This window comes from Mus musculus, chromosome 7, assembly GCF_000001635.26.
Source record: "Mus musculus strain C57BL/6J chromosome 7, GRCm38.p6 C57BL/6J".
In the NCBI taxonomy this organism is placed as follows: domain Eukaryota; kingdom Metazoa; phylum Chordata; class Mammalia; order Rodentia; family Muridae; genus Mus; species Mus musculus.
The window spans coordinates 20,909,220-20,921,968 of record NC_000073.6 but is presented as its reverse complement, the minus strand read 5'-3'; the positions used below and the strand labels follow the sequence as shown (position 1 = coordinate 20,921,968).

Here is a 12,749-nt window from a genome sequence, read left to right as displayed (position 1 = left end):
ATCTCACACCAGTCAGAATGGCTAAGATCAAAAATTCAGGTGACAGCAGATGCTGGCGTGGATGTGGAGAAAGAGGAACACTCCTCCATTGTTGGTGGGTTTGCAGGCTTGTACAACCACTCTGGAAATCAGTCTGGCGGTTCCTCAAAAAATTGGACATAGTACTACCGGAGGATCCAGCAATACCTCTCCTGGGCATATATCCAGAAGATGCCCCAACTGGTAAGAAGGACACATGCTCCACTATGTTCATAGCAGCCTTATTTATAATAGCCAGAAGCTGGAAAGAACCCAGATGCCCCTCAACAGAGGAATGGATACAGAAAATGTGGTACATCTACACAATGGAGTACTACTCAGCTATTAAAAAGAATGAATTTATGAAATTCATATGCAAATGGATGGACCTGGAGGGCATCATCCTGAGTGAGGTAACACATTCACAAAGGAACTCACACAATATGTACTCACTGATAAGTGGATATTAGCCCCAAACCTAGGATACCCAAGATATAAGATACAATTTGCTAAACACATGAAACTCAAGAAGAATGAAGACTGAAGTGTGGACACTATGCCCCTCCTTAGAATTGGGAACAAAACACCCATGGAAGGAGTTACAAAGACAAAGTTTGGAGCTGAGATGAAAGGATGGACCATGTAGAGACTGCCATATCCAGGGATCCACCCCATAATCAGCATCCAAACGCTGACACCATTGCATATACTAGCAAGATTTTATCGAAAGGACCCAGATGTAGCTGTCTCTTGGGAGACTATGCCGGGGCCTAGCAAACACAGAAGTGGATGCTCATAGTCAGCTAATGGATGGATCACAGGGCTCCCAGTGGAGGAGCTAGAGAAAGTACCCAAGGAGCTAAAGGGATCTGCAACCCTATAGGTGGAACAACATTATGAACTAACCAGTACCCCGGAGCTCTTGACTCTAGCTGCATATGTATCAAAAGATGGCCTAGTCGGCCATCACTGGAAAGAAAGGGCCATTGGACACGCAAACTTTATATGCCCCAGTACAGGGGAACGCCAGGCCCAAAAAGGGGGAGTGGGCGGGTAGGGGATTGGGGGTGGGTGGGTATGGGGGACTTTTGGTATAGCATTGGAAATGTAAATGAGGTAAATACCTAATAAAAATGGAAAAAAAAAAGAATTACAGGAAAACACAACCAAACAGGTGATGGAATTGAACAAAACCATCCAAAATCTAAAAATGGAAGTAGAAACAATGAAGAAAGCCCAAAGGAAGACAACTCTGGAGATAGAAACCCTAGGAAAGAAATCAGAAACCATAGATGCAAGCATCAGCAACAGAATACAGTGATACATTGAAACTAACAGAAGTTATGAAACAAATGGATTTAACATATATCTACAGAACATTTTATCCTAAAACAAAAGGATATACCTTCTTCTCAGGACCTCATGGTACCTTGTCCAAAACTGACTATATAATTGGTCACAAAACAGACCTCAACAAATACAAAAATATTGGAATTATCCCATCCAGGGGCTAAGGCTAATCTTCAATAACAACTTAAATAATAGAAAGCAAGCTGTGATGGTTTGTATATTCTTGCACATATTTGGAGGTGTGGCCTTGTTGGAATAGGTGTGACCTGGTAGGAGTAGGTGTGTCACTGAGAGTGTGGGCTTAATACTCAAGGCCTAGGTGCCTAAAAGTCAGTCTTTCACTAGCAACATTTGAAGGAAGACATAGAAATTTCAGCTCTGCCTGCGTCATGCCTGCCTGGATACTGCCATGCTCCCACCTTGATGATAATGGACTGAACCTCTGAATCTGTAAGCCACCCCAATTAAATGTCATTGATAAGACTTGTCTTGGTCATGGTGTCTATTCACAGCAGTAAAACCCTAACTAAGACACCAAAATTCACGTGAAAGCTGAAGAACAATCTACTCAATGATACCTTGGTCAAGGATGAAATAAAGAAAGAAATTAAAGACTTTTTTGAGTTTAATGAAAATGAAGACAAAATATACCCAAACTTATGGGACACAATGAAGGCAGTACTAATAGAAAAAATCATACCTCTGAGTGCCTACAAAAAGAAACTAGAGAGAGCATACACTTGCAGTTTGACATAACACCTAGAAGCTCTAGAACGAAAGGAAGCAAATTTACCCAAGAGGACTAAACTGCAGGAATTAATCAAACTTAGGGCTGAAATCAAGGAAGTGGAAACAAAAAGAACTATTCAAAGAATCAACCAAATCAGGAGCTGGTTCTTTGAGAAAAATCAACAAGTTAGATAAACCCTTAGCCAGACTCACTAGAGGGCACAGGGACAGCATCCTAATTAACAAAATCTGGAATGAAAAGGGAGACATAATAACAGAACCTGAGGAAATCCAGAACTCCATCAGATCCTTTTTCAAAAAGCTATACTCAACAAAACTGGAAAACCTGGATAACATGGACAAATTTCTACACAGATACCAAGTACCAAAGTTAAATCCGGATCATATTAATGATCTAAACAGTCCAATATCCCCTAAAGAAATAGAAGTAGTCATTTATAGTCTCCCAACCAAAAAAAGCCCAAGACCAGATGGGTTTAGTGGAGAGTTCTATCAGACCTTCAAAGAAGACCTAATTCCAGTTCTCCTCAAACTATTCCACAAAGTAGAAACAGAAGGTGCTCTACCCAATTCATTATATGAAGCCACAATTACTCTGATACCTAAACCACATAAAGACCTAACAAAGAAAGAGAACTTCAGACCAATATCCCCTATGTTTATCAGTGCAAAAATACTCAATAAAATTTGGGCTAACAGAATTCAAGAACACATCAAAACAATCATTCATCATGATCAAGTAGGCTTCATCCCAGGGATGCAGAGATGGTTTAATATACAGAAATCCATCAACACAATCCACTATATAAACAAAGACAAAAACCTCACGATCATTTTTTAGATGCCGAGAAAGCATTTGACAAAATCCAACTCCCATTCATGATGAAAGTCTTGAAAAGATCAGGAATTCAAAGTCCTTACTTAAACATAATAAAAACAATACACAGCAAACCAGTAGCCAACATCAAAGTAAATGGAGAGAAGCTGGAAGCAATCCCACTAAAATCAGGGACTAGAGAAGGTTGCCCACTTTCTCCCTACATATTCAATATAGTACTCAAAGTCCTAGCCAGAAAAATTAGACAACAAAAGGGGAGACAAATTGACAAATTGGAAAGGAACAAGGCAAAATATCACTATTTGCAGATGATATGATACTATATATAAGTGATCCTAAAAATTCCACCAGAGAACTCCTAAACCTGATGAACAGTTTGAGTGAAGTAGCTGGATATAGTATTAACTAAAAAAAAATCAATGGCCTTTCTCTACACAAAGGATAAACAGGCTGAGACAGAAATTAAGGAAACAACACCCTTCACAATAGTCACAAATAATATAAAATACCTTGGTGTGACTCTAACCAAAGACCTGAAAGATCTGTATGATAGGAACTTAAAGTCTCTGAAAAAAAAATCAAAGAAGATCTCAGAAGATGGAAAGATCTCCCATTCTTATGGATTGACAGGATTAATATAGTAAAAATTACTATCTTGCTGAAAAAAATCTACAGATTCAATGCAATCCCCATCAAAATTCCAAGAATTTCTAATTCTTCAATGAATTAGAAAGGGCAATTTGGAAATTCATCTGGAATAACAAAAAACCTAGGATAGCAAAACTATTCTCAATGATAAAAGAATCTCTGGTGGGATCACCATGCCTGACATCAAGCTGTACTACAGATCAATTATGATAAAAACTGCATGATACTGGTACAAAGACAGACAGGTAGATCAAGGTAATAGAATTGAAGACCCAGAAATGAACCCACACACCTATGGTCAATTGATCTTTGACAAGGGATCTAAAACCATCCAATGGAAAAAAGACAGCATTTCAACAAATGGTGCTGGCTCAACTGGCAGTTACCATGTACAAGAATGCGAATTGATCCATTCTTATCTCCATGTGCAAAATTCTAGTCTACATGGATCAAGGAACTCCACATAAAACCAGAGACATGGAAACTTATAGAGGAGAAAGTGGGGAAGAGCCTGGGCACAGGGGGAAATTCCTGAACAGAACAGCAATGGGCTTGTGTTGTAAGATCAAGAATCAACAAATGGAACCTCTTAAAAATGCCAAGCTTCTGTAAGGTAAAAGACACCCTCAGTGAGACAAAACAACAGTCAACAGATTGGAAAAAGATCTTTACCAATCATATATATATCAAAATGTTGGACTCCAGAAAATCAAATAAGCATATTTCAAAATGGGGTACAAAGGTAAACAAAGAATTCTTCAGTGAGGAATATCGGGCTGAGAAGCACCTAAAAAAATGTTCAACATCCTTTTTCATCAGAGAAATAAGAATCATACTCATGGATTGGCAGGATCAATATAGTAAAAATGGCTACTTGCCAAAAGCAATCTACAGATTCAATGCAATCCCCATCAAAATTCCAACTCAATTCTTCAATGAATTAGGAAGGGCAATCTGCAAATTCATCTTGTAAAACAAAAAACCTAGGATAGCAAAAACTCTTCTCAAGGATAAAAGATCCTCTGGTGGAAATACAAATCAAAACAATACTAAGATTACACTTCACACCAGTCAGAATGGCTAAGATAAAAATCTCAGGTGACAGCAAATGCAGGCAAGGATGTGGAGAAAGTGGAACACTCCTCCATTGCTGGTGGGAGTACAAGCTAGTACAACAAATCTGGAAATCGATCTGGCAGTTCCTCAGAAAATTGGACATAGTTCTGCCAGAAGATCCAGCAATTCTTCTCCTGGGCATATACTCAGAAAATGCTCCAATTTTTAATAAGGACACATGTTCCACTATGTTCATAGCAGCCTTATATATAATATCCAGAAGCTGGAAAAACCTTAGTGTCCCTCAACAAAGAATGGATACAGAAAATGTGGTACATTTACAAAATGGAGTTCTATGCAGCTATTAAAAACAAGGAATTCATGAAATTTTTAGAGGAATGGATAGAGCTGGAGGATATCATCATGATTGAGGTAACCCAATCACAAAAAGACACATGTGATATGCACCCACTGATAAGTGAATATTAGCCCAGAAGCTCAGAATACCCAAGATACAATTTGCAAAACACATGAAACTCAAGAAATAGGAAGACAAAATGTGGACACATCAATCCTTCTTAGAAGGGTGAACAAAATACCCATGGAAGGAGTTACAGAGACAAAGTGTGGAGCAGAGACTGAAGGAGTGACCATCCAGAAACTGCCTCACCTGAGGATCCATCCCATAAACCACCACCAAACCCAGATACTATTGCAGATGCCAACAAGAGCTTGCTGACAGGAGACTGGTATAACTGTCTACTGAGAGGCTCTGCCAGTACCTGACTGATATAGAAGTGGATGCTCACAGTCATCCATTAGATAGAGCACAAAGCCCCCGTTGAAGAAGCTAGAGAAAGTACCCTTTCAGCTGCAGGGGTTTGCAGCCCCATAGGAGGAACAACAATATGAAATAACCAGTAACCCCAGAGCTCCCTGGGACTAAACCACTAATAAAAGAAAATGCATTATGGGAATTGTGGCTCTAGCTGCATAAGTAGCAGTGGATGGCCTAGTTGGTCATCAATGGGAGGCGAGGCCCTTTGACTATGAAAGTTCTACGCCCCAGTATAGGAAAATGCCTAGGCCAGGAATCAGAAGAGGGTGGATTGGTGAGCACAAGGAGGGGGTAAAGGATAGGGGATTTTCAGGGGAGAAACTAGGAAAAGGGATAACATTTGAAATGTAAATAAAGAAAATATCTAATATAAATAAATAAATAAATAAATAAATAAATAAATAAATAAATAAATAAATGAAAGTGATGAATTCATGAACTTCTTAGCCAAATTATAGAACTATAAATTATCATCCAGAGTGACGTAACCCAATGGCAAAATAACACACTTGGTATGCACTCACTGATAAGTGGATATTAGCCCAAAAGGTATAAATAACCAAGATAGAATTCACATACCATAGGAAGCTCAAGAAGATGGGAGAAAAAGTGTGGGTGCTTCAGTCCTTCTTAAAAAGAGAACAAAATACTCACAGGAGCAAATATGGAGATAAAGAGTAGAGCAGAGACTGAAGGAAAAGCCATTCAGAGACTGTCCCACCTGAAGATTCATCCCATATACAGTTACCAAACCCAGACACCTTTGTGGTTGCCAAGAAGTGCATCGAGAAAGAGGCTGGTATGGCTGTCTCCTGAGTGACCCTGCCAGAGCCTTACAAATACAGGGACAGATGCTCAAAACCAATCATTTGACTGAGCATGGGGTCCACAATAGAGGAGTTAGAGAAAGGACTGAAGGAAGTGAAGGGGATTTCAACCCCACAGGAAGAACAATATCAATCAACCAGTCCCCCAAGAACCCCCAAGGACTAAGCCATCAACTAAGGAGTACACGAAGCTCCAGCTGCATAAGTTGCAGAGGATGTCCTTGTCATGCATCAGTAGGGGGAGTGGTTCTTGGTCCTATGAAGACTCAAGAGATGCCCCAGTGTAGGGGAAGGAACTGAGGGTAGAGAGGTGGTAGTGGGTGGGTATGTGGAGGAAAACCCTCATATAAGTAGGGGAATAGGGGATGCTATAGAGGGTTTCCAGGAGGGATAATATTTGAAATGAAAATGAAGAAAATATCCCAAATATCCCATAAGAACTTATTAATACCTGAAAAAAAGAAATTACAAAAAATAAAAGAAAAGAACTTTACATTATCCAACGTCAGACATCTACGTGGGAAACTGTCCAACGAATATAGTGCTGGTTTTTAAAGCTCTTTTGAACTATGCGTGTGAACATATTACAGGAAGCCCCACAGTACAATGTTTCTGTACATATTTGCAAAAAAAAAAAAAAAAAAAACTTAGTATTAGCTATTCCTCTCCATATTTCCTCGTCTACTTTTCCTCCTACACACACCCAAATCTAACTCTTCATCTTCCATTATCACCTTTTCATTCTTTAGAAGACTGTATTTTACCTTCTCATTTTTTTCAACATGCCATGACTCTAACAAATTCCGGACTAGGAAGGTTATTCCAATATAATTATGTATTAGGCTAATAAGCCATATGTAAATGTCAATTAGCCGATATAAATTTTACAGATGAAATCATGGATATGTGCTTGTTCTAGACAAACATAAGGTATCTGAGCAATTAATCATAAGTTATTCTTTCTTTTTGTCCTATTTCCACATATATTCCATTCTAAATGCTGGTATTTGCATTTGTAAAAATATTGTACAGTGATATCTTAATTCTCACACATGAAAGTATAAGTTCATTGTGCCTGAGACAATATTGTTGCAGGATTAAATATCAATAAAGGTTTGGAACATACAATTCTTAGATTTATAATCTGAATTTTTACTTTTCATCATTGAAAATCAAAACTAAGTCCCTAGTTTTTTATTATACCTAGAGTAGAAAGGAGTTGGAGCTATCTATTTCTTAATGATTGCTCAATCCATATCTTTGCTTGTATATCCAGGATTACTTAATTACAAATGAAATTCTCTAGATACTACCAAAGTATATTAGACCTGTGATAAGGATTCATGAGTATATCAGAAAACAAGGCATGATCTACCTGAAAACAAGTGGATATGGGAATAACCCCAGGATTCAGGTGAGAGAGACCAGCTTTACTTAATAAATTTGACTTTTATAAATGTCCTGGGTCAAACATGGGAAAAGTTGTAATGAAGCAATTTCCTGGGAAATTACAGAATCTGACTGATACATTGCCAGTTTTCTGAGAGGACTTGGTGTCAGAATAATTTTGCAAGAGTAAAATAGTAGGGAGGAAAGTACTCTGTAGAAACTCACATAATGAGTCCCTTGTTCTACCCTGGAGCATCCCAATTCACATCTGATGACAAACTCAATTCAGAACTTAGATTCTCCCAAAGGAAACATGAAAACCCTTCCCTAACTTCTGCCCAGGTACTCATTAACATCTAACAAACTCTTAGACATCATCAGTAAGCATCAGAAAGGAATAGAGATTTGCTCTGGGGATAAATGATTTTTCCTTCATTGGAGGTATCCCAAAGACACCATGCAGACAAATGTGCGGATGCCACAGATGACACAATAATAAACTCTCTGAAGGATGTCATGTCCCGCTGCCCTGTTATTTTATGAGACTGGAAACTTGGACTTTGTTGGGTTACCTTCACAGCATTGCATGGAGAATAAGAAACCATTCTAAATTTCATTGCATTCTTTCTCAGGCAAAGAGTGACACAGAGAATTTCCTCAATCCAGGCACTAGGAAATATACTTCTATAGGAGCTGTGCTCTGCAGCTGGTTTTCAGATGAGCATCTTCATCCTGACTGAGGCTCAGAAGGCGGGATTCTTCCAACCATAGACTTCTGCTTAAAATTCTCTTCTATTTTCTTCAGTGAAAATTGTCTTCTGAATTCACCAGGAAACATTATTTCTTTCTGAAGTCTGCAGGTAACCTTATATAGCTTAATATTTTGCTTTTGTCTCAAAGACATGTCTCTGTCCTAGATTAGTACTCAGGAGAAAACAGCATTCAGTGTAACATGTATGTGAGATGTTGAATTTTATCTGGTGGATGGAGGCCCTCATGTTCCTACAGAAAACATATAAACAAGTAAAATGCAGACTAAGCATCAGCTTGCAAAGGGTGTAACAGTGATTGTGTTAGTAACTTTGGAGGGAAGCTGCAGGTGACACAGCTAAGGCTCTGGCACCTGACATTTTAGAACAAAAATTAAGATCAGGAAAAATATGAATAGATGAAACGTCTTAGCAAGTTGGATTTTTTTTTACATGGAGGACACATATGTCTGTATATGTTCATCAGTGTGATCAGAAGACAGCTGGCTTTATTAGAAATATGTGGTGTGTTTTTGTGTTTGTGTGTGTGTTCGTGTGGATGAGTAGTATAAAATTTTTTCAAAAGCCAACAACTTAATTTTCTACACCTGAATTCAATTACACAATTTTATTATTTGCAATCTTACATGTTATTCTGATACACATAATTTTTAATATGTTGCTATAACATAAGGAAATTCAATTAATAGTTTTTATGCTGCATTTATATATTGTTTTATTTTTAATGATTTAGTTATATCCCAATTGAAGCCTCCCCTCCCTCCTAATTGTATTGAATTCTGATGATGGGATCACATGTTCAAACTACTCTCTTTCCTGTCTGTATTCATATGCAAGAACCAATGTGTGTTAAAATTGTGTTATTGTGTTCTTGAGCTACTGGACCAATAAATTTTTAGTTGCATTACAAAATTTATCTCAAGGCCAGAGTAATAAAATCAGGATAAAATTTTATTTGAGTTATTATATATACATTGTTTTCCAGGCAATTTACCTGTAGTGTGATAGAATAGTGTCTCACTTATCAAGTGAAGAAATTGTGTCAAATCAATTGGTAAGTGTGGACAATAAAACAGAGACCCTAGAAGAGTAGTGTCCGACCTAATCATCACTCCAGGGTCCTGTAAAGCCCTCTCCATGTCTGTTCATGATAAATCCGTGAAAACCACTGAGGAAGTGGCTCTTCAGCTCCTCTTGCTTTGCCAGTTTGGGGTTGGGACTGTGGCCAATGTCTTTCTGTTTGTCCATAATTTCTCTCCAGTCTTGACTGGTTCTAAACAGAGACCCAGACAGGTGATTTTAAGCCACATGGCTGTGGCCAATGCCTTGACTCTATTCCTCACTATATTTCCAAACAACATGATGGCTTTTGCTCCCAAAACTCCTCCAAATGAACTCAAATGTAAATTAGAATCCTTCAGTCGCCTGGTGGCAAGAAGCACAAACTTGTGTTCCACCTGTGTCCTGAGTGTCCATCAGTTTGTCACTCTTTTTCCTGTTAGTAGAGGTAAAGGTAAACTTATACTCAGAGCAAGTGTCCAAAATTTGGCGAGTTATTCTTGTTACAGTTGTTGGTTTTTCAGTGTCTTAAGTAACATCCACATTCCAATTAGGGTCACTGGTCCACAGATAACAGACAATAACACTGACTCTAAAAGCAACTTGTTCTGTTCCACTTCTGGATTCATTGTAGGCATTGTCTTGCAGTTTGCCCATGATGCCACATTCATGAGCATCATGATCTGGACCAGTGTCTCCATGATACTTCTCCTCCATAGACATTGCCAGCGAATGCAGGACATCCTCACTCCCAATCAGAACCCTAGAGGCCAAGCTGAGACCAGAGCAACCCGTACTATCTTGATGCTGGTGGTCACATTTGTTAGCTTTTATCTTCTAAATTGTATTTGTATCATCTTTCATGCCTTTTTTATACATTCTCGTCTCTTCATAAGGCTTGTCAGTGAGGTTCTGGCTGCAGTCTTCCCCAGTATCTGCCCCTTACTGTTGATCTTCAGAGATCCTAAAGATCCTTGTTCTCTGCTCTTCAAATGTTGAAAACCAGAGTCACTTAAAAAATGCCAAATACAGAAGACAGTTTTATTAATACCATTAAGTACTTTATTCCATAAGTATGTTTTCAACATTTTGTTTTCAACAAGGTGTGGTGCTCACTGCTGTAATTTTAAAAGACTATGGTTATAATCATTTGTTGATGTGAAATGATTTCTGGTTAGAATCTGACTGACATGGTAAGTGAGTTATTCACCATCCTCTGTTATCCTGTATATAACTGCATTCTGCTGCAGGCTGGATTAAAACTGATGCAACCGATTTTTCCTAATGTTTAATGTGTATACGGTCTTCACCAAATTTTACTCTCTGCTCCTTCTTACCTAATATTTCAAACTTCATACAAGAACAGAATCCCTCTCTATATTTCCCTATCTGAACAAATGAGAATGTATTGTTATTATAAATATTTTCAAGGATGAAATTTTTATAAATAGTAAATATATTGCATGTCATTCCACTTTAGTTAGAAGATATATGCTTTGCTACCTTGGGCCCTACTGAGGTGAGAGTCAAGCACTGAACAACATAACTTTGTACTCTCTAGAGCAGTACAATCTGCTGAGCATATCGAGAATAAATAGGAAAAGAGGCAGAAACAGCTCACGCTCAGAAGCCTTAAGAAGACCAGGGAGGAATCCAGGATCCACACTGGAGATGTTCTTCTGAAAGACCTTGGTAAAGACTTCACTCTGGGCTATGGTGATATTGTTTTTCCAATCATCACAAACACCTAGCAATCCGACAGGAGACAAGACATATAGAGCAATGAGGGGGCAACGTTGTCACTCTGTCTGTCAGTGGCTTGCCAGTCAAAAAATTATTTTCTCAGAAGATTAAATTCAAGAACTTAACAATTTCAGCTGCATGAGAATGACCAGGGCAGTGAAAACCACAAGATAAATCCAGGAGTGATTATAGCTCTCAGTGTGATGAAACTTAATATCTGACCAGTGATACTTACTCCTGTGAATAAAGAAAACTTTAGCATTCATTTTTTTTTTGGTTTATGTGTGTGGGGTGTGTATGTATTTGTAGGGATTTCCTCCTCTTATGAAGAATAGGTGTCATACCCCTAGAGCTGGAGTTACAAACAGATATATGCCTATGAATATAGTTTCTCAGAATCAAGCTCTGATCCAATGTAAATGTGGCCAGGGTTCTACCCTACTGAGGCATCGCTCCAGCCCCAAACTGAGAAATTTATCCAACACATTTGACACTTCACTTGCAGTTTTGGAGGAGTGGGAAATCATTAATAACAGCTATATTGAAAGAGCTTGAAATAATAGAATAGGAACCATCAGTTTGTATGTTCCATATTGAGGAATGGATTCACACTGAGTTACAAAATTAATACTGAGACATCCCATGTACATTTTCACAGACTTGCACCGACCCTAAACTGACAAACTATGGCACCATGTCTTGATCATAACACTAGCCATAATAAAGTGTATTTTCTAAATTTAGTTTAATCAGTTCAGTGTATCCTATGACACTGATCTCTGCTTGCTAATCTGTGTATCTCCTTATCCCTAAGCATTGTTATGGGGTGGTTTATTGAGTTCTATGATCTTCCAACACTTTTTTCACCCCAATCGCTTCCAACCTACTAACACCCATTAGGGAAGAAAAAAGTTAGAGAGGAAAAGGAGTGAAGACCTCTTAATGCTAATTCTTTCTTAGATTAAGAGGGATATGAGGGCAGTAAGCAGAACAGAACTTCATAATAGCATGAAGTACTTGGGGCCTTGCCACACAAATACTTACCCATGTGGCTGTGATAATCAGTGGGCTGACCATATTACCTGAGTTTTAAAGCCATTGGTCATTCCTATTGCATGACCCTTAGCAATATTTGGACATCAAAAAAAAGGAAATGAAACCCACCTTGTGATTCTATCTAACATCTATTAGAATGTCCAAGATCAACAACACAGGTGACTGCTCATGCTGGCAAGGATGTGCAATAAGGGAATTGCTCAACCATTGCTGGTGAAAGTAAGAACTTGTACAGTCTCTATGGGAATAAGAATGTGGATGCTCACAGTCAGCTATTGGATGGATCACAGGGCCTCCAATGAAGGAGCTAAAGAAAGTACCCAAGGAGCTAAAGGGATCTGCAACCCTATAGGTGGAACAACATTATGAACTAACCAGTACCCCGGAGCTTTTGACTCTGGCTGCAT

General features: G+C 38.5%; 1 protein-coding gene across 1 annotated transcript; it reads left to right on the top strand.

The window, feature by feature from the left end:
* Positions 1-9,621: 9,621 nt before the first annotated feature.
* Vmn1r118 (vomeronasal 1 receptor 118) lies at positions 9,622-10,542 on the top strand. Its single transcript, NM_001166742.1, has one exon. The coding sequence runs from the start codon at positions 9,622-9,624 to the stop codon at positions 10,540-10,542; it is 921 nt and encodes a 306-aa protein (NP_001160214.1).
* The last annotated feature ends 2,207 nt before the right edge of the window (positions 10,543-12,749 follow it).